Raw genomic sequence first — 20,523 nt, forward strand, 5'->3', positions numbered from 1 at the left:
TGTAATTTGAGCATGAGTGCCATGGCAACATTACAGGTAGCATTTATAACTAAAGTGTTGGTCCCATGAGCTGAAATAAGATCCCAAAAATGTTTCCATCCCTGTTAGTGGGCATTTCTCCTTTGCCAAGACCCCATTCAAGCAGCATGATCATTACACAGGTGTGCTGTGGACAAAGGCCACTTTAAAATGTGCAGTTCCAACAATGCCAGATGTCTCAAGTTAAGAGAGTGTGCAATTGGCATGCTGACTGCAGGAATGTCCACCAGAGATTTTAATTTCTAAACCATAAACTGCCTCAGTTTTAGAATTTGGCATCATGTCCAACACAGTTTATTTTTGTATAGAGCTTTTTTTCCCCAGATAGAAAACAAATGCTTGGATTTATGACTGAAAAATAATAGCTCTATACAAAATACCTTACTAAAACAACCATCCCATTAACAGAAGACGCCAACAGTTGAGTATCATTTACATTTTTTATTAAATCTGTCAGGTGTTTAGACGGTCTCTTGGATGGGGGGCTCGTAGCCGTCGGCCCTATCCACCTTAGCCCCAGTGTCATCCCCAGAGGGCTTGGCTGTACTGCTGCCACCACCCTCACCGTGGAGCTCCATCAGTTTGCCCACTGGAAGGAGACAAGAATAACATAAGCACAACACCAGAGTACAACTCAACAGGCTATTAGAGAAAGCCACATTGGATAAGTCACTTAGGATAATTTAGTATGCTAGGCTGTTTACACAATCCAAATCTGATCTTTTTGCCAATAATTAATTGGGCTGCTTGTAATTGCAACCATAGACATATGTTAAGATACAATCATGTCGTACAGAAACAAGTGTTGAGTCATCTTGCTGGAATATCAGAAATGCTGCCAGATGCTGGGAAGGGGACCTTACGATGGTCATGATTAAGATGACATTCAATAACCCTGGTTATTTTAGGTTAAGGTTGTTTTTGAGGTTCTTTAATGCACAGTAAGTTGACAAAGATCCCTGAATAGGCCTTCTTTCACACCATCAACTGTCTAGTATTGTGCCATCTGTCGGAGCCATGATCACTCCAAGTACCCACCGTTCTGGGTCCTTGGCGTAGACATAGCCCTTTCACTCTCCGCCCCTTATGACACAGGCGTGACACTTTCAGTCAGACTGCAACGCCTCAAGGGGCAGGATAGGTTTGAGGTTCAGGGTGACTTACACTCAAACTTGGGCTTCTTCAGCATCTTAACCTTCCTGACGTAGACGTCGTGGAGGGGGTAGATGGACTGGCAGGCCTTCTCAATGTCCTTGCCAACGGAGTCAGGGATCCTAAAGGACAAAGGGAAAAGTAAATCAGTAAGAGGAAACCTGGCGTGGCTACTGAAAATGACCGGCTGAGAGATCTGGTTAAATAACTGTCTGCCCACATTGAATGCCATTCAACTTACTCAGACATCAAAACTTAAATGTACACAATTTCAGATGCAGAAAAAGTGTTCGACACGTGCAACAATGTTGAAATAAATATTTGCTTCATCTAACAGTCTTAATATACATGCACTCCATGTTGCATTTCACATGGACCACATCTTCTCAGAGTGCAGAACATTCTATTGGACCAGCAACAGGACGGCGAACATCCTTACAGCTTGTTGACGACTTCCTTCAGGTCGTTGGTCTGGACCTCACGGGTCATGATCTCCATCATCTTCTTCCTGATCTGACGGACCTGCTGGTGCTGGGCGTACGACGTCTTCCTGATCTGGTTGGTGCGCTTCTTGGTGAAGCCAACGCAGAACAGACGCAGGAGGTAGCCGTCGGTGGTCTTCACGTCCACATGGGCCTCAATCATGGTCTGGTGGGGAGACAGGATGAAGGTTAATTAATAGTTTTGGGTACATTGGGCCCAACACGTTATCAATAACATTACAAGGCAGAGGTTAATTCATAGTAGAGGTCGACCGGTTATGATTTTTCAACGCCAATACAGATTATCGGAGGACCAAAAATCAGACGATTTTTATTCATAATAATGACACTTAAAACAATACTGAATTAACACTTATTTGAACTTAATATAACACAATAAAAATTCATTTAGCCTCAAATAAATAAACATGTTCAATTTGGTTTACATAATGCAAAAACAAAGAGTTGGAGAAGTAAAAGTGCAATATGTGCCATATAAAAAAAGCTAACGTTTAGCATTGTAGGGAGGTCATACAGGCACGTGGAGGCCACACACACTACTGAGCCTCATGTTGACTTGTTGTAAGGACATTACATCAAAGTTGGATCAGCCTGTAGTGTGGTTTTCCACTTTAATTTTGAGTGACTCCAAATCCAGACCTCCATGGGTTGATAAATTTGATTTCCATTGATAATTTGTGTGATTTTGTTGTCAGCACATTCAACCATGTAAAGAAAAAAGTATTTAATAAGAATATTTCATTCATTTCTAGGATGTGTTATTTTAGTGTTCCCTTTATTTTTTTGAGCAGTGTAGTATTCATAAGACTATTTCTCTCTATACCATATGTATTTCATTAACTGTTGACTATTGGATGTTCTTATAGGCAATTAAATATTGCCAGTGTAACAGTATAGCTTCCACCCCTACCCGGGCTCGACCCAGGAACAAATCGACAACAGCCACAATCAAAGCAGCGTTACACATCGCTCCACAAAAGCCACAGCCCTTGCAGAGCAAGGGGATCAACTACTCCAAGTCTCAGAGCGAGTGACGTTTGAAACTATTAGCTAACTAGCTAGCCATTTCACATTGGTTACACCAGCCTAATCTCAGGAGTTGATAGGCTGGAAGTCATAAACAGCTGCTGGCAAAAACACGAAAGTGCTGTTTGAATGAATGCTTACGAGCCTGCTGCTACCTACCATCGCTCAGACTGCTCTATCAAATCATAGACTTAGTTATAACACGACAACATACAGAAATACAAGCCTCAGGGTCATTAACCTATTGACTAGGGGGCAGTATTTTCATTTCTGGAAAAACTATGTTCTCGTAGTAAACGGGATATTTTGTCAGGACAAGATGCTAGAATATGCATATAATTGGACAGCTTAGGATAGAAAACACCCTAAAGTCTCCAAAACTGTAAAAATATTGTCTGTGAGTATAACAGAACTGATGTTGCAGACGAAAGCCTGAGAAAAATCCAATCCGGAAGTGCCTCATGTTTGAAAGCGCTGCATTCCAATGAGTCCCTATTGAGCAGTGAATGGGCTATCAACCAGATTACGCTTTCTCCGTATTCCCGAAGGTGTCTACAGCATTGTGACGTAGTTTTACGCATTTATGTTGAAGAATACCCGTAAGCGGCTACATTGCGCAAGTGGTCACCCGATGGCTCCCAGAGATTCTTGCATAAAATACAGAGGTAGCCATTATCCCAATCGGTCCTACTGAAAAACTAATTGTCCCGGCAGATATATTATCGGATATTTGAAAAACACCTTGAGGATTGATTATAAACAACGTTTGCCATGTTTCTGTCGATATTACGGAGCTAATTTGGAATATTTTTCGACGTTTTCGTGACTGCAATTTCCAGGCGATTTCTCAGCCAAACGTGAAGAACAATCGGACCTATTTCGCCTACAAAAATAATATTTTGGGGGAAAAAGGAACATTTGCTATCTAACTGGGAGTCTCGTGAGTGAAAACATCCGAAGCTCATCAAAGGTAAACGATTTAATTTGATTGCTTTTCTGATTTCTGTGACCAAGTTACCCGCTGCTAGCTGGACAAAATGCTATGCTAGGCTATCGATAATGTGTTCGTAACTGACTTGCCTAGTTAAATAGAGGTATAAAAAATAAAATATATTTAAAAAAAATCGGCACCCCAATATACCGATTTCCGATTGTTATGAAAACTTGAAATCGGCCCTAATTAAATCGGCCGACCTCTATTATAAATGCATATCAAAATTACAATATCTCAAATACAGCTGTGTGCTACAACCTCCTGAAGGATTCCTCACCTGCCACTTCTTGACCATGGAGCACATCTTGTCACGGGTCAGGTCCATGCCGTGGAAGTTGGTCAGGCAGTTCTTGCCCTGCACGTCTTCGGAGATCAGCTTGAACTTGCGGAAGGCCACCTCATCGTTCTGCAGGTCAGCAAGGCTCACCTCGAACACACGTCCCTTCAAACCATCAGAGGCGATTCCTAGTAGAACAGATTAGTTGATGTGATACGCGGTGAGGGGAATGGAGGCCAAGGCAGGGAACATCAGCAGATCTCTTTACCAGTATTCAGTTGCAATCATTGGGCCGAAACAATTTGTCATCATGCATTCCCATTGTGTTAAGTACGGTACGAACAAATCCAAGACAAGACCGACAAGCTGAAACAATTTTAAAAGGGAAAACTAAAAGGGACATTAATGACCAACAAACCCATATTAAATGGTAGTTTTGGGACAACTTCAGGACTCTATTAGTTGGGACTCCCTGAGTTGTGCATTGTTCTGGTGTTTTGACAAAAAATAACCTTACCACCAGGGTCAGCGTCGCCAAACAAACGCTTCCTGTCAACTAAAGCACATGTATAATAATCACTAGGAACTGTACTTACCAGACGTAGTGAAATGTGTACCTCGCTATTAAATAAAATGCTACATTTTGTGGTAGGAAGTCTTGCGTGTCTAATGGCAGACCACTGTCTAACTTGGCAGGAATATGGTGCAGTTTGGACAAAAGTTGGATACCGATGTTTATTTGACAGCAAGGGACATTTCACTTTGTCTGGTAAATTCCAAGAGATTATACATATGCTTTTGTTGACCGGAAACATTTTTGACGAAGCCGGCTATACTGTGGTATGGTTATTAGCCATAGACACCTAACAGAACGATGCACAACTAGGAGTCCAACCAATATAGACTCTCGAAGTTGTCCCAAAGCTAGTTGAATTGGGCTACCTAGCTAGCTGGTTACTGTACACGGTCAGGAGTTCCCGTTTTAGTCACCTCACTTTAATCAACCCCTAGTTTCCAAACTGTGTTATAATTCCACAGAACCATGTGGCTCTGTCTGCAGTTATTTTGCTGCATGTTAGTATTTATACTGGTAGCCATCACCACTGAACCATGTGTGGCTCCATTATTAATCTGCATCAGTTAGAAAAGCAGACTTACTGGTTCCCTGAGTCCTGGAGACCAAGGTCTTGCCAATGTTGCGGATGTTGAACATAGCGGGTGCCTTGACATCATACCAGTCCTTCTTGGAGAAAGGGTCGACACTGGGGGATAGAGAAAGTAGTGTGGTCAATATCAGTTCTGTTAATCTGTTTTGATGACACAGGCCTATGTAGCTAGCTAAAGAAACGAAGGTTGCAGTCTAGTTAACGAGAAACCAACCAAAGGGCTAACGTTAACTTGTTATTGTCAAATGCTGGCAATGGTATGAACGTCAACTTCCAGTACAATCAAAAGTGGAAATTCAACAGGCACCTACCTGGCTAATCAATAAAACATGACTGGAAGAGCATAACGTTAACTAGCTGGTTACTAATGTAAGGCCCAGCTAACTGGCTAAATGATCTTATCTGATAAATGTGCCTTTTCTCGTTAACGACCGAAGGGTTGGCACAACGCACATGTAGCCCTGGCTGGCTTGGCTACAATACTTTGATCCTGTTTGACCACACCATTTCGTAGAAAATACTTCGTCTAGCTAACGTTGTCCACGTTATGTTCATGGATGGCCAGATCTGCCATCTTGCTAGCCACCATAGGTACATGTATGATCTAGTGAGGTAACTTAGCTTGTTAAGACAGCCGATGTCGCTAGACTACAGACAATGAGTGCATTTCGGTACATTTAAATAAAATGCTTCACGATATGCAGCCTGTGTTACGACTTCGACAGTCTCTTTTGTAACAGTTCAGTGTCGCTTATGCACAAACTCATGAACCCTGAATGCGCAGTGAGCCTAGCAGATTAGCAACAGTGACCGGCCTGACAACATCCAGTTAAAATCAACCTCATCCTTCACATTTTCAAACTGAAAGTCAATAACCTGAACCTAATAGTGTATATTGCATGATTTAATGGATGAATTGCGCTACTTACATCTTCTTTTTGGCACCTTTTTTGCCACCTTTGGTCAGCCTCTTATTCTTGCCGACTGCCATGTTGGCTACAGGGAGTGAAAGAGAAGGAAAAAGGAATTATCGCGAGTGTTAAAGATAGAGCTGAGATTTCTCACATCTCGCGACTCGCGATATGTTGAGACCTCAAAACTAGCACGTTGTCGTTCTCTACTGGCCTAGCGTGATATCGCAGTCCTTTATTTGATACGTTATAACAACATTTAATAAACTCAGGAAGTGTTTGCTACATTGTATGACATAGTATTGTTATGCTACAATATTGAAATTTCTATCCTGATTCTACTGTATCCACTACAATAGCTGCTGCTTCTGCAAAAGCTAATGCGGATCCAAATAAACAATTAAACACACCCACTTTGACAGTTAGCTCAGTTCAGACGCTCACATGAATGATTGACATTCAGTCTGACACATATTGTGTTGTTTGTCTGAAATTCTGTAAATAAATACATAAGAATATTATATAATTCATATATGATTTATAATAATATAAATCTCTGTTCCAGAATGAATGAATATATGCATAAACATGTATAAACTGAGTATAAAATATAAATTAGATCAGCCACTGGCTTTTACTGTGGCAGTGAAATATGATGCACCAACACTTTCACAAATTAACAAAATAAAATTTACAGTCGCTGTCTGTGGAGAAATTAGCAGTCATATGAGCAGACCCATAATAACTGAAATAACTTCAACCGAAATATTCACTCACATATTCATGATGAAGGAAAGACTATTCTCCTGAATTCCGAGAAAAGAAACATAATATTGACTTAACTCAGTGTTTTCCAAACTCGGTCCAGGGGACCCCAGGGTATACATGTTATAGTTTTGGCCTAGCACTACACAGCTGATTCAAGTAATCATAATGTAATGATGCGTTGATTATTTGAATCAGATGTGTAGTGCTAGGAAACAAAAACAAGACATGCATCCCTTGGAGTTTGGAAAACACTGACTTAACTATTCACAACTTGTGTTAAACTACATCTTATATGCATGTTATTATGTTAAACCATATGTTATATGCATGTTATTATGTTAAACTATATGTTATATGCATGTTATTATGTTAAACTATATATTTTATGCATGTTATTATGTTAAACTATATCTTATATGCATGTTATTATGTTAAACTACATGTTATATGCATGTTATTATGTTAAACTACATGTTATATGCATGTTATTATGTTAAACTACATGTTATATGCATGTTATTATGTTAAACTATATGTTATATGCATGTTATTATGTTAAACTATATCTTATATGCATATTATTATGTTAAACTATATCTTATATGCATGTTATTATGTTAAACTACATGTTATATGCATGTTATTATGTTAAACTACATGTTATATGCATGTTATTATGTTAAACTACATGTTATATGCATGTTATTATGTTAAACTACATGTTATATGCATGTTATTATGTTAAGCTACATGTTATATGCATGTTATTATGTTAAACTACATGTTATATGCATGTTATTATGTTAAACTACATCTTATATGCATGTTATTATGTTAAACTATATCTTATATGTATGTATATTACTCAATACTCTGCACTGTATTACACTATTCAGTCAGCCAAGTACACTGCGTGACTGTCAGCCCTGACATGCTGTATTAGTGAACCAAGAAGTGAATATTTAATGAAGAAAACAGGTTGAACCTGAATCTCAAACTGTTAACATTCCATGCAGGTGTGTCTTGCCTCCTCCCGTTATTAGGACACAGATACAACTGTGTCAATTACAGGGTTAGGGATGATGCCTAGCTGGGCTGAATCTGGTGACAATGTAAACATTGACATACATTCATTCTAGACCTACATTGTCTCTACACTCTTAGAAAAAAGGGTTCCAAAAGGGTTCTTCGGCTGTCCACATGTAGAACCCCTCTGTGGACAGGGTTCTTCATTGAACCTAAAATAGTTCTACAAGGAACTAATAAAGGTTCTTCAAAGGGTTCTCTTATGGGGACAGCCGAAGAACCCTTCTAGATAGCACTCTTTTTCTAAGATTCTATACAGTATCTGAAAAGTACCCTTTAATGTTCAACATATGTCCTAATGTTGGTGAGGCCTAATATGGCCAAATCCCTCACATGTACAGTATACATAAATCATATACATTGTATAAATGAGTCTGTGAATATGCATGTTAGAGACATGTTGTAACACCTAGTGAAGTTTCATTTAAATACAATTTATAACATTCCTGTCATCTCCTTGTCAGGGATAATCCCTAATCAGGAAAATGGAAGTGGTGGTCTTTAAAGCTCAACAACCATCCAACATGGATTAAATTCTTATCTTGTCACTGAAAACGTTTTGAACTCCTCACCTGGCTTTAAAATCAGCAGGCGCCCAAAAGGTCTTACTCTGGTCACTGAAAACGTTTTGAACCACTCACCTGGCTTTAAAATCAGCAGGCGCCCAAAAAGGTCTTACTCTTGTCACTGAAAACGTTTTGACCTTCTTGCCTTGTTGATATCACCACCCAAATCAAGAGAGGTGCAGCATCCTCTTCTCTCACAACATGCCTCCAAAAAACATGATCTTGATTGCCTGCCATATTGCCTACCTTCTGTAGCATGCTGCTAAAAATCAGCCTCCTATTCAGAAAGGCATCATCATCATCATCACAAGGATACATTTACCCACTGGGCACACACTGGTTGAATCAATGTTGCTTGCTTCCCAAACTGTACATTTTCTCCACGATTGTATTTCGAAATTTGCAAAAGGCAAAAAGCGACAGCCGCATAGAATATAATCCATAGATGGCAGTTCCCATTGAAATCAGGACTGGCAGCCAATGATAGTGTACCCATGAGTTTAACACTCAAATTGCCAGGGTAAGAGGTTCCAAATCCCTTTTATGGATTATATGTCTATGGCCACAATGCAACAAGCTGTATATTTGGCGTGCATGCTGGTCAAATTGCGGCCTCCCGACTGTAGGCAGCCGGTAACTACCAAAATAAAGGAAACACTTAAGTGAGCGATACAAAGTGTATGTTATGGTGTGTGGGGTGCAATTTCCTGGCATGGTTTTGTCCACTTGTAGAATCTATGCCAAGGCGCATTGAAGCTGTTCTGGCAGCTTGTGGTGACCCAATACCTAAGACACTTTATGCTGGTGTTTCCTTTTTTTGTCAGTTACCTGTATGCACTTTTGATACAATTTAATCCACAGTTATGTTTTGAAACTATTGATCCTCTGTGGCTAAATTATGCTATCTGGGGTATTTTGAACATTGAGAGCAGGCTCCTGTGGTTGGATTTAAAAAATGAACTGAATTGTGTTTTTGGCTTTTGGACCCCAGCCCCTGACTCACGCAATTGACCAGTCACATTGATTTATTATACAGTTTTTATTAATCGGTTACCCAATCAAGGCAGGGCCCCCAGTTACCCAAGTGGACCCCATACCTCCTCTCCTCCCCCCATCTGATGATTAATAGAGTGACAGCAGCAGGTTGTCTACACTCATTGAGAGTGGGCTCCTGAACCCTCCTGTGGTTTGCGGTTGCAGTAAAAAAATTATAATATATACTGTATATATGCTTCTTGGCCCCCCCACTGGCCTGGGCCCAGGGGCTTCAGCCCCGGTAACCCCCGCATTAAACTGGCCCTGCCCATGTCATTTCAACAAAATGACATTGAACCAAAGTGAAATAGACCTTGAATTGACATCTGTGCCCAGTGGGTAGTCTCTGGAGAGACATGTGTAATTCCCTCTTGTCATCATAATGCAACAGCCTTCACTCAGCTTAGTTTTCTGATCGAATCTGCCCCATGGGGGGGGTTCAAAGTAAATCCAAGCTTCACGCAGATTACATTCCTTAAAGAAAACAGTCAAGAGTATGCGTGTTCGAACCGTATGGTTTTAGCAGCCCTTATTTGTTCAGGATATTTCAAATATATATATATATATTTCCCTCAGGTATTGATTTGCAAGGATATAATGAATGTTCATCCAATCAAAAGATGACAGCACTTTGGCACAAAGCTGTGTGAATAGCTGAATTCATTCATGCGTTGTGGAACACAAAAGACAAAACAAGAAAATAAAATGTTGTAAATGAAATGTGTATTTAATTTACATCATCAAGGTTGCAGTTCAACAGCCAACTATGAAATACAAGTTACTATATCAACACTCTCTCTCTTACTTTCATTTTGTAGGTTAACTCAGGTAAGTCAGTGCAAAAGTGTCTTGATTTGAACCCACTCAACGTAGCCTGCATGTAAATTAAAGCATTGCACTGTAGTAAGCACTTATATTTCAGGTCACTGCTACTGAGACCAACCTTGACTTTGGCTACGTCCCAAATGTAACCCTATTCCCTTTACAGTGCACTTCTTTTGATCAGAGCCCCCTATTCCCCATAGGGCTCTGGTCAAATGTAGCACACATTAAAAGGAACAGGGTGCCATTTGGACCACAACCATTGTCTGATGCTGGAACTCAACTGACTGCCTTGTGTCCCAGTGTCCCCAGGGAGAGGGACTGCTTGTGAGGTCAAAAGAATTGTGGCGCTGCCTGACTCCTTGGCTACAGCACCTAGAACTGCGTCCTAAAAGGGCACATTATTCCCCACACAGTGCACTCCTTTTGACGAGAGCCTTATGGGCCCTGGTAAAAAGTAGTGCACTATATAGGGAATATTGTGCCATTTAGGATGCAGCCTAGGACTGGGAGCCATCCCACATTCCACTGAGCAACTGAAGTCATCCTGTATCAGAGCCTCCTAGGAGATGAGACGAGACACACATCTTTATGATGCAATAACGATCTTTGTTCAAATACACTGCATTTGATCTTTGTCTACATTTCAATCATACATAGGTTATTCAATATATGTAGGCTAAATGAAATAGAAACCTATCTGACAATGTATCTATTTGGTCTCATAAACGTCTTAAACAAGTTTCAAGTTTTAATGTCACGTGCACAAGTACAGTGCAATGCCTTTCTTGCAACATGGGTCAGTGACTGGAAGAGGCAGGAGAAGCATCGCTGTCACATCGTTTTAATGTCTGGTTTCTATCACCTCCGGTTGCATTACAGCTGTCAATGTTCCACTGCATGGACTGTAGAGAGAAGAATTACAATTTACATATCTCATGTGAATATGACTTACTTTAAAAAATTTTTTTTTACAGCAGGACATTATTTTGTCTACTCTTATTTTCAGCAATAATATAAACATGTTACAAATGTTTCCCCTTCTATACAACTGTAACCATGGTTGCATAATGTGGGTAGATAATGCCTAAAGTCTGCCAATAGGAAAAAATAAACAGTATATTGACAACTATTATTACAGCCTAATCCTTAGAGTTTTTATATGCAATTTTTTAATGCAAAATCTCTGGTATGTCTTTGAGTGCACAGCAGTATATGACTCCTGACTCGAGCAAGTATCTTCCTCTTGCCTTTAGACGTCTCTGCATTATAGGCCAACCAGCTGCAATATGAGGCGAAATTGTACACTAGATTCTATTCCGTTGGAACCGAACATTTGTGAAGCCCTACTCGTTTCCTGCATTATAAGCCTCCCCTCTGTCCCTGGCATGAACAAGTCCACAGCGCCATCCACCTGGGCTACACCTGAGACCATATCAACGCCTGAGACACTCTGTCAGTCACTCGATGCCCACCGCGCATGCTCCACTCATTACTGTTCTCTTAGCAGCAGGATTTTATGTTGGCAGCACGATCGCGGATTTTTCCCCCGTGAATAAGAGTCCCTATGTAAATACATGCTAAACTTTGGGAATATCGATTTTTTTTTGCAATCTAGTGCGGTACAACTGTTTTTCACAGCATTGCAACCAATGCATTGATTGTCTTGTATTATTTATGAATTTCTTTGGAAAGTTTAAACAAATACTGGGATGTTGATAGCTATTGTGTAGGCTCCATTTAAAGAAATACACTTTTAATAAAATACAAATATATGTTATTGGAATTATTCAATAGAGTCTGCAAAACTTAAATTGGTCTCTTGTGCTTGACAACGGGGACTTTTTGGGGTGTAGAGAAAAAAACTTTACTACCTGTCTCATTTAAACTGTGGTGGGAAATACTCAGTCACATCTCTACTAACCAAATATAATTAGCTTTGGCGGTGGACTGTGTCACACAGCCTGCTGCTGGCTTTTCACTCCACCCCCTCCATAGCCAACAATGCAGCACACTGTTATAGACTCTACATGGGATACATATTGGCTTGTAAAGATTACTTTTCTACCTGCCTCAGATAAAGTGTGGTGTGAAATACTCAGTAAATACTTAGCCAGCAGCAGACCGTGTGACACAGTCCCCTTCAAAAATGACACATATTTGGTTATTAGAGACCCTACTGAGTATTTTCCACCCCACATTAGCTGAGACAGGTATAAAAGTTCAGCACAATATTCTGTATGTGTACATTTTTTATTTCATAAATTGTTGGCACAGTAAAAGTGGCCATTGATTCAAACGTAATATATTTAGAATTGTAATGTTTTGAAATGCGGGCTTTTATTTTAAAGGTTTCCTCGTTACCATACGAACATGACGTCATCATTTGTGCCGCTGGCAGAATACTGGTATAATACTGTCATGGCGGGGAAGAGCTGTAAGCAGGGGGTATCAGGAAGAGAAAGCGCTGTAAGTGGGTTAACACTGAAATTTGAAGAAGTCTAGCAGTTTTTAGGGAAGGACCGAGTGGATAACTGCTGTCCCTTCTCGAGCACCACTGGCGCTGTTGCGGTACTTGAGCCACGTTTAGGAGTTCTTGCTCATGACAGCACTCTACCTGTCAAGCCTGCTGTGACAATAGCAAGTTCTACTGCTGTAGCCTGGCTGGACTAGTGAAGAAATGAAAGTCGCAGGTGCCTCTCATATTTTGACAGAGGGGAGGAAGGGCAAGGTCTCTGCGACTTGCCTTTAGAACCAAATATTTTTAAGCCGGTCCATTTTAGTGAACGGTTTTTGATGCATTATTTCATTCGCCTCCTTATCGAGTTTCCGACCAGGGGAGAGGAGTTCTACATGGAAACGCAGTGACAACTCCAATGTCGCGGTGTCATCGGCTAGAAATCCAACTCTCGTGCGCCTGTGCCTTTCGCGGACTACAAAACATACTTTGTTGACTCGAGGGCTTATTTTGGGAACTGTTTTGAATGGGAGGAAATATTTTCGTTGTTTACCTCCAGACTGTCGACATAGCTGGAAAGAGGTTACCATTGTTTTTTTCTTTCACCGACTTTACTGTATCCCATTACCGCCTTTGGAGGTGAACAGGTGCCTTACCTGTTACCGCCACCTGTCCTCCTGTAGCAATGGCTAGCGAGGAGACGCCTGGTGCTGGGCGACCAGCCGGGCAAGGTGATGGAGCTGCGGCGGTGTCGCTCAACTCTGGGATCCCAATCCGAGGAATCAAAATGAAATTCGCTGTCCTCGCCGGCCTGGTGGAAGTTGGGGAAGTTTCCAACCGGGACATTGTGGAGACCGTCTTCAACCTGGTAAGCTGATTATCGGAAGCCACACTCTAATCTAAATAGTCCCTGGAAACCGTCCTTAGAGGATCATGTTACACGTTGCTCTGTCTACCAACCTGCCTTTTCTATTTTTCTGGTACACCTTAGGCTACATCCTGGCCACAATATTAGTTTATAATGAAGGCTATATTGTGACTAGGCTACTTCATTAGCTAGCCTACTATATGGACCAATAGCTGAATACATAATATGTACTTTCCATGATAAGGTAACTAGAGTAGTAGGCTATGCGGAACTAGGCTATAGCCTATTCGTTAGAAATGTGTGGGCTAATGGTGCATAAGAGTTTTCTTTGTAGAATTTGTATGGGGATGGAAATGCTATATTGTTTTTACAAATCATTACTTGGAAAAGCTTTTTAACCAACCAGCGAGGCATGATCACTTTTCATATTATTCATAGAGGATGCAATAGGCATAGTCTTGTCCTGTTCATAGTTTAGAAAAATAATGTTTATAGCCATACAGTGGAGGTGTCGCAATACCCATAAAACCTAGCGATCCAGGGAGATGGTTCCAATAGTTTTTTCCACCATCCATTTTTCCCATAGAGGATTTTAGAAATATTTAAAATAAGGTCTGTGTTTTGTGTAGGCATACCCTGGCGTGACGTTTTGATAACCATGTAAATCTCTCTCGGACAACTTGTATCAATATATTCCGCTCTATTTACACTCAGATTCGTATACATCATGCACAACTACAAATCCCTGCAAGCTCCTGCACGTTATCTCAAGCTGACACCTTTGCTAACAGGTATTGTGTCAATTTAAAACGTGCACAAGACAGTTCACAGAATTGTCAATTTTAAAGAAATATAGCCAATTTATTCAGTACTACGTTTAGCTAACATTAGATAGTTAATCCAGAGTTTCTTACCTTTGCCTCGATTCGGCAGGCTGTCCAGATCATCATGGCATTTGTAGTTCTTTATGATAGCCACATTAGCAGCTAATTAGCATTTAAGTTTTGAGTGGTAAATGCAGGTGAATATATTAATAAGTCACCTTGTTCCTAGAGAGATTTACAGTTATCAAAACGTCACGCCAAGGTAAGCCTTCATGAAACACAGCCCTCATTTGAAGTGTTTTTAAAATCTCCTATGGGAAAAATGAATGGTTGAATAACGATTGGAACCATTTCCCTGTTTGACCGCTAGATTTGATAGGTATTATGACTCCTACTGTGGCACTCTATAGGTACTAAAATGTAATCTTAGTGACACTTTAGTAACAGTTCTACAGTGGGAGTATAATAGACACAAGTGCATACCTGTTGGACTATAATTAAATGTGAACAGGGCCTACATGATATCTCTCTGTCATGATTTCAGTTTGTTTAAAAGAGGTGTGTCATATTTCATGATAGTCTACTCAAATTGCACAATATTATTCTAAGCTATCTCTGCAAGGTCTCTCTCTCTCTGTCTCTCTCTCTGTCTCTCTCTCTGTCTCTCTCTCTGTCTCTCTCTCTGTCTCTCTCTCTGTCTCTCTGGTTGTCAGCAGACCTTGAGGCTCAGGTCTAGGAATGAATGAAACTAATAGAGGATAGGCTAGTGAGTCGCTGAAGCAGAGCATGGAGGATTTAGTGGAAAAAAGCAGGAAAGGCTGGCAGTTAACTAGAACGGGAGGTAGAACTGGCAAAACTGCTTTGTCACTGTGGCAACACAATAGAGTCACACACACACAGGCTGAGGCTCATCCCCAGTCATCACAGTAGGCTCCATCACACCTACTGGGAGGGATGCGGCCGGTGGGGCACGGTGGCACTAACCTCCCTGCCTCCCTCCCTCCCCACTTGAACACTAAACTCCCTCATGGAGTCAGCCAGTCAGCCTTCACCCTCAGGTAGCCGCGAGGAAAGTGGATAAGTGTCTGGCTGATGGAACAATGCCTTAGCATTTAGAAGGCTGTTTCTAATGTCATGCCAAATATAGAAACTCAAGCATGATTTTTTTGGTGGGGGCGGGGTGTCAAACATTTTTTCTGTCGTTCAGGTCTTTCAGTTGAACGATATCACAGTGGTACTAGTCTTATGCACCGTCGTGTTTCCGAGCTCGGTTTTCAGCTTTGTGCTGCTGGCTTGCACGGTGTGAGATAAACCTTGAAATATTATCCCTCCAGCGACGTGTCTATTATAAAGTGTATTTTCATGATAGTTTCTTTATCCAGAGAGGAGAAGACATAATTGCAGTACACAGAAATGAGCAGTAGAGACCACCTGCCAGGTCTCCAATGTGCCAGAGTGAGAGGATCTCGCAGGCTGTGTGTGCATCCCAAATGGCACCCTATTCCCTATATTTTGCACTACTTTTGACCAGAGCCATATGGGACCTAGGTCAAAATTAGTGCACTATATAGGGAATAGGTTGCCATTTGGGATACAACGCGAGTCCCTGGGCCTACTGATGTGTTTGTACCCGACCTGTCTCCCCTCCATTCCCTCTTGTTTGTTTAGCATGGCCAATGTCATTTGAGGTTTTTGAGACATGGCACTTTGCATTTCATGCTCTGTGCTCTTCTTTCTGATCTCTCCTTCTATTCTCTCGCTCTCTCTCTCTCTCTCTCTCTCTCTCTTAGATGGATTTATCATAATGGCTGGAACCTCCTCTCTCCAGAAGTGGCTCATTTGCAGTTGCTCTGCGGATGACTCACACCCCCATTGTTAGGTCAAAGGCAAAATGAATCTTTCCTCGAACAAATCCCTCTCAAATGAATAGGATATCCAGCCAGACTTAGGCCCGCGCAAAGGATCATGGGTAGCGTAGCATTCTGAATTAGGGCTGTCCCCGACTAAAAAAATAAATAAATATTGGTCTACCAAGAGTCGTCTGTTCTTTCGACTAATCGATTGGTCAACATTTTTAAACATTTTTCCATATGTAGACACATCCTATGTGTTTCAATCAAACAAACTATTTGCACGGAGCTTATCTGCTGCTTTAAGCGCACTGTTTGAGGAAATAATTAAGACACACAAATGACTAGAGGGAGCCAACCTAATTGATTTGTTTGTGCTCAGACTTGCTGTGCTGTGTTAAAAAAGGACAGCGAGGGACTGTGACTAGCATCCATTGGATCTCTCCTCCATGTTGCAGTGACCACTACTGAACTTCAACAGTGTTTATCCTACTGTCCATGTTGCTGAAGCTGCAACATAATTACAGCCATTTCTGACTGAAAAGTTGTATTACCAAAATCACTCATGTTTAGGAAAAACATTCCCTATTCCCTCAACTAGTGATGGCATTTTTGGCCGATACTGATATTAAAAATTTTAGCGGCCTTTTTAAGCATTCTAGTTCAGTTAAATAGTTAACACACACACATGGGCGCAGCGGTCTAAGGCACTGCATCTCAGTGCATGATGCGTCACTACAGTCCCTGGTTCGAATCCAGGCTGTATCACATACGGACATGATTGGAAGTCCCATAGGGCAGCGCACAATTGGCCCAGCGTCGTCCAGGTTTAGCCAGGGTAGGCTGCCATTGTAAATAAGATTTTTTTTTGTTAACTGACTTGTCTAGTTAAATAAAGGTTACACACACACCACACTGATCAAAAAGTTATGTTGTTGGCATTTACATATGTCCCCATTACCAGTAAAACATAATCAAAACCTATTTCTTTCACTTACTTGCTGTGCTGTTTCATTGTTAATTTGTTCAGTCATTTCATTCTCAACCAGATTTATATAGAACGCCGTTTGGGTCTTTGTGTGTCTAAAAATATACTATTTGACGTGTCAAATAAGCTTGTTGACCAATCAGGACCTGAATATGACTGCACACCACATAATAATTTAACGCGTTCATACATTTTTTACGTGTTGATTACACTCACTTGTATTTCATATGTCACAACGATTCATCGATACAGCTATGATGCTGGTAAAGTTGTCTCGCACACCTACAGTGCTGGTAAAAAAAAGCTAGCTAGCTCATGGATGCAAACAATGTTCTTCCACAAAAACATAGCAAAACGACATCTGTTTCAGTAGCTATATGGTTAATTAGCTGACTATATAACTAGGTGTCATCATCTAAAATAACCCTCGGAAGATAGCCGCAATAGTGGACTTTGCGGTTAGCCTTCAAAATAAAATATGGCATAATTCTTCTATTTGCATCACTGTCAATGACATACTTTTATTTTGAAGGCAAACCGCAAATTCCACTGTTGTGTCTAATCCGTATTGTGGCTAGCTTCACAACACAACCCGTTCAGGTCGAGCCTTTCTAGCCAGATGAAGCTAGCTGGCTGCTTATAACGTTAGCTTTGGGCAACAGGTTTAAGTAGCTGGCTAGCTATTTATTTTCATGAACTGAAGTTTAATTTCAGTAGGCGAACAAGTGGCAACCTAGCTAATACTTACTCACAAGGATTCCTAAATCATTGCTAAGAATTATCAAATTAACTGCAGTTTTTACTGGTCATTGATTTCAGGCTGGTTGTATTGGTGCTAGCTAGGTACCAATATAAAGCTAGCTACCCCAGAATTTGTGGTCGAACAAATTATGCTTTATTACCAACGCGGTATTGTAAACACATCGTTCGTGGCCGGTGTTTGCTTGTTTGCAGACTTTTTTTGTACAGCTTTGACAGTGCTACTGTATCTTTTTTTGACATGCAAAGACCCAAATGGCGTTCCATAGTATGTATGTTGTGAAGCTAATAGCAGTGACACTATTACTGTGTAACTCCGGTAGGGCAACATCGGAAAAATAGCGCACTTGGTAGTGTTTACCGGTGCAGAGAACGGTTGATTGTCAAGGGCAATGAATTCCATTATCTTGGCTTTAATGGATTTCGCCTTTGAGTTGTCTCGATGAATGTTTTTACTCTTTCAAATGACTGCTCAACTTGTTGACTGCTCAACTTGTTGACTACTCGATCCACACAGCAGGCATTGTGGGCTAGTTTAGGAATGCTGTGTTGCACGTATATGGCAAAATTTGACGTGGCGCCATTACGTCATGTACCTTAGTTATATAGGTATGCACGTCAGCTTTGACATCAGTTAGGCACATCGGCGTTAAACTAGACATCCGATTCCGATATGTTCACCAATATATCGTGCATCCCTACCCTCAACCTGCTCTCTTTACGTGACTCATGCATGCACGTGACCAATAGGGCCTGACCTACCAGACAGGCGGTTCTAAATAAAAAGTTTAAATCCTTTATTACAACAAATAAAATAAAAAACTGCTGAATTTGTGAAATTGTTTATCCAACATGTTGAGGCTTGGTCCTCACAGAATCAGTAGGCTATTAAACAAACAATTAAGCAGTATCTGTCTTGTTTCTGTAGATATGGAGGATTCATAAAGCCAGGCACATTTGAACAGTTAGGCTATTGATTAAGAGACTTAATTAAGTTGGTTTCCTCTCTCCTCACTTTTACTAGACAGTTAAGGCAAGGGCTGTTTTCTCTTTTCCTACTTCCACTGCTGCCTCCGCCACATTATTCTCAACCCCAATATACTGTTTAACTTTGCTATTATGCACATAGCAATATGGTCTAGGAAAAGGCGGCAATTCAACAGTGTTTTAGAACCGCGGACAGCCACCACTATCCAATGCGGGAGAAACAAATTATTTTATAACAAATATGCTATTAGTATTGCACCATTGTTCTCATGTTATAACCATATACAATTTCAGTAGTACATGTCTTAGTGATGGATTGCCATCCCCACGGCCTCCACAATGGTTCAGTCCACTCAGACAGGCGTGAATCAGACAGGTGTCTTGTACACCATGAAATTATTCTTGTTTTTTTGCTACTGTTCGACTAAAGAAATCTCTTTCGACCAACAGCCTATCGACCAAACAATCAACCAGTTGAATCCTTCCAATTGGCGAAAGATTTTCATGCAAATGTTAAAAAATCTGCATATAAGAAAATATGCTCATTTTCTCACCAGTGGTGTTTTACCAAACTGACTTGTTGCGGATTAAATTATGTGCGTAATGACGTAGTGCACAAAACACGTAATTTTTTCGTACCAAATAAAAATCTAAAGTTCATTGTGTTTCCATTGCATTTTTTCTCTACCGATAGTTTTGTCACAAACTGTTGCGTTATATAGTTTATCTGCCAACTCTGGTTTTTGTATGTGCGATCTAGACAACAGCTGGCAGATAAAGTGCTGCTAGGCTATTGGACATGATGAAATTATTATAGATAAAGAATGTTTAATTTGAAGTCGTTTTTTTTGTTGCTTCAATAGAGTGATCAGGGACGTGCAACTATAGTTTTCCCTCACAAAAAATACATCAGTGCAATACATTCGGCAGAAATGGCTTTATTTTTATCAGACGACAACAGAAGTGCAACACTATTTGGCTAGCAGCCACACAAGTAAATTATCTAACAATTAATTTTTTTTTTTTTTTGTGCAAATACGATGTATGGCCATCATAGTTCTAATGTTTATCATAGAAAAAATGTAGCCAGCTACATTTGTTTTGCTTGAAGTTCATCTTTCATTTTACCAGAGAAAAGCTACACCTGGAAAAGTAGCTACACATCAGTCAGAGCACTGTCTCCTGATAAAATTCCTGTTTGTGAATTCTCATCAGAGTAGAGAAGTGCAAGTGAAGCACCAAATTATCCTGACGCCGAGCAGAAATGAGAATAAAGAGCATTTTAGATCTGCATTTACAAAACGCTGCAAGATATTTCTTATGCGTTTTTATATATATTTTTCTGCGTGAAACACTCTGCGTTAACACGACCCCTTCATTATGGACAATAGCTAGGCCTAGCTATAGGTCTACCTCAGGCCGTCACACTCAGCCAGGCAGCTTG

General features: G+C 40.6%; 2 protein-coding genes and 2 non-coding genes across 4 annotated transcripts in view; 1 reads left to right on the plus strand and 3 right to left on the minus strand.

The window, feature by feature from the left end:
* Positions 1-465: 465 nt before the first annotated feature.
* On the minus strand, positions 466-6,196 carry LOC115145610 (small ribosomal subunit protein eS1). The gene is made up of 6 exons (XM_029687117.2): positions 6,087-6,196; positions 5,150-5,253; positions 3,992-4,179; positions 1,631-1,839; positions 1,204-1,313; positions 466-628 (listed from the first exon to the last, which is right to left on the minus strand). Exons 1-6 carry the CDS (start codon positions 6,146-6,148, stop codon positions 501-503), a joined length of 801 nt encoding a protein of 266 aa, XP_029542977.1. The 5' UTR covers positions 6,149-6,196; the 3' UTR covers positions 466-500.
* On the minus strand, positions 1,045-1,176 carry LOC135574099 (small nucleolar RNA SNORA17). The gene has a single exon (XR_010465177.1). It is a non-coding gene; the product is annotated as a small nucleolar RNA SNORA17 (small nucleolar RNA).
* Positions 4,239-4,308, minus strand: LOC135574098 (small nucleolar RNA SNORD73). Its single transcript, XR_010465176.1, has one exon. It is a non-coding gene; the product is annotated as a small nucleolar RNA SNORD73 (small nucleolar RNA).
* Positions 6,197-13,375: 7,179 nt separating the features above from the next.
* Positions 13,376-20,523, plus strand: part of LOC115124200 (lipopolysaccharide-responsive and beige-like anchor protein) — a 295,402-nt gene continuing 288,254 nt past the window's right edge. Inside the window, exon 1 of the mRNA XM_065024108.1 lies at positions 13,376-13,671. Within this exon, the coding sequence (XP_064880180.1) occupies positions 13,489-13,671 (183 nt within the window). The 5' untranslated portion in view covers positions 13,376-13,488. The remainder of the gene's footprint in view (positions 13,672-20,523) is intronic.

Source organism: Oncorhynchus nerka, linkage group LG11 (genome assembly GCF_034236695.1).
Source record: "Oncorhynchus nerka isolate Pitt River linkage group LG11, Oner_Uvic_2.0, whole genome shotgun sequence".
Classification (NCBI taxonomy): domain Eukaryota; kingdom Metazoa; phylum Chordata; class Actinopteri; order Salmoniformes; family Salmonidae; genus Oncorhynchus; species Oncorhynchus nerka.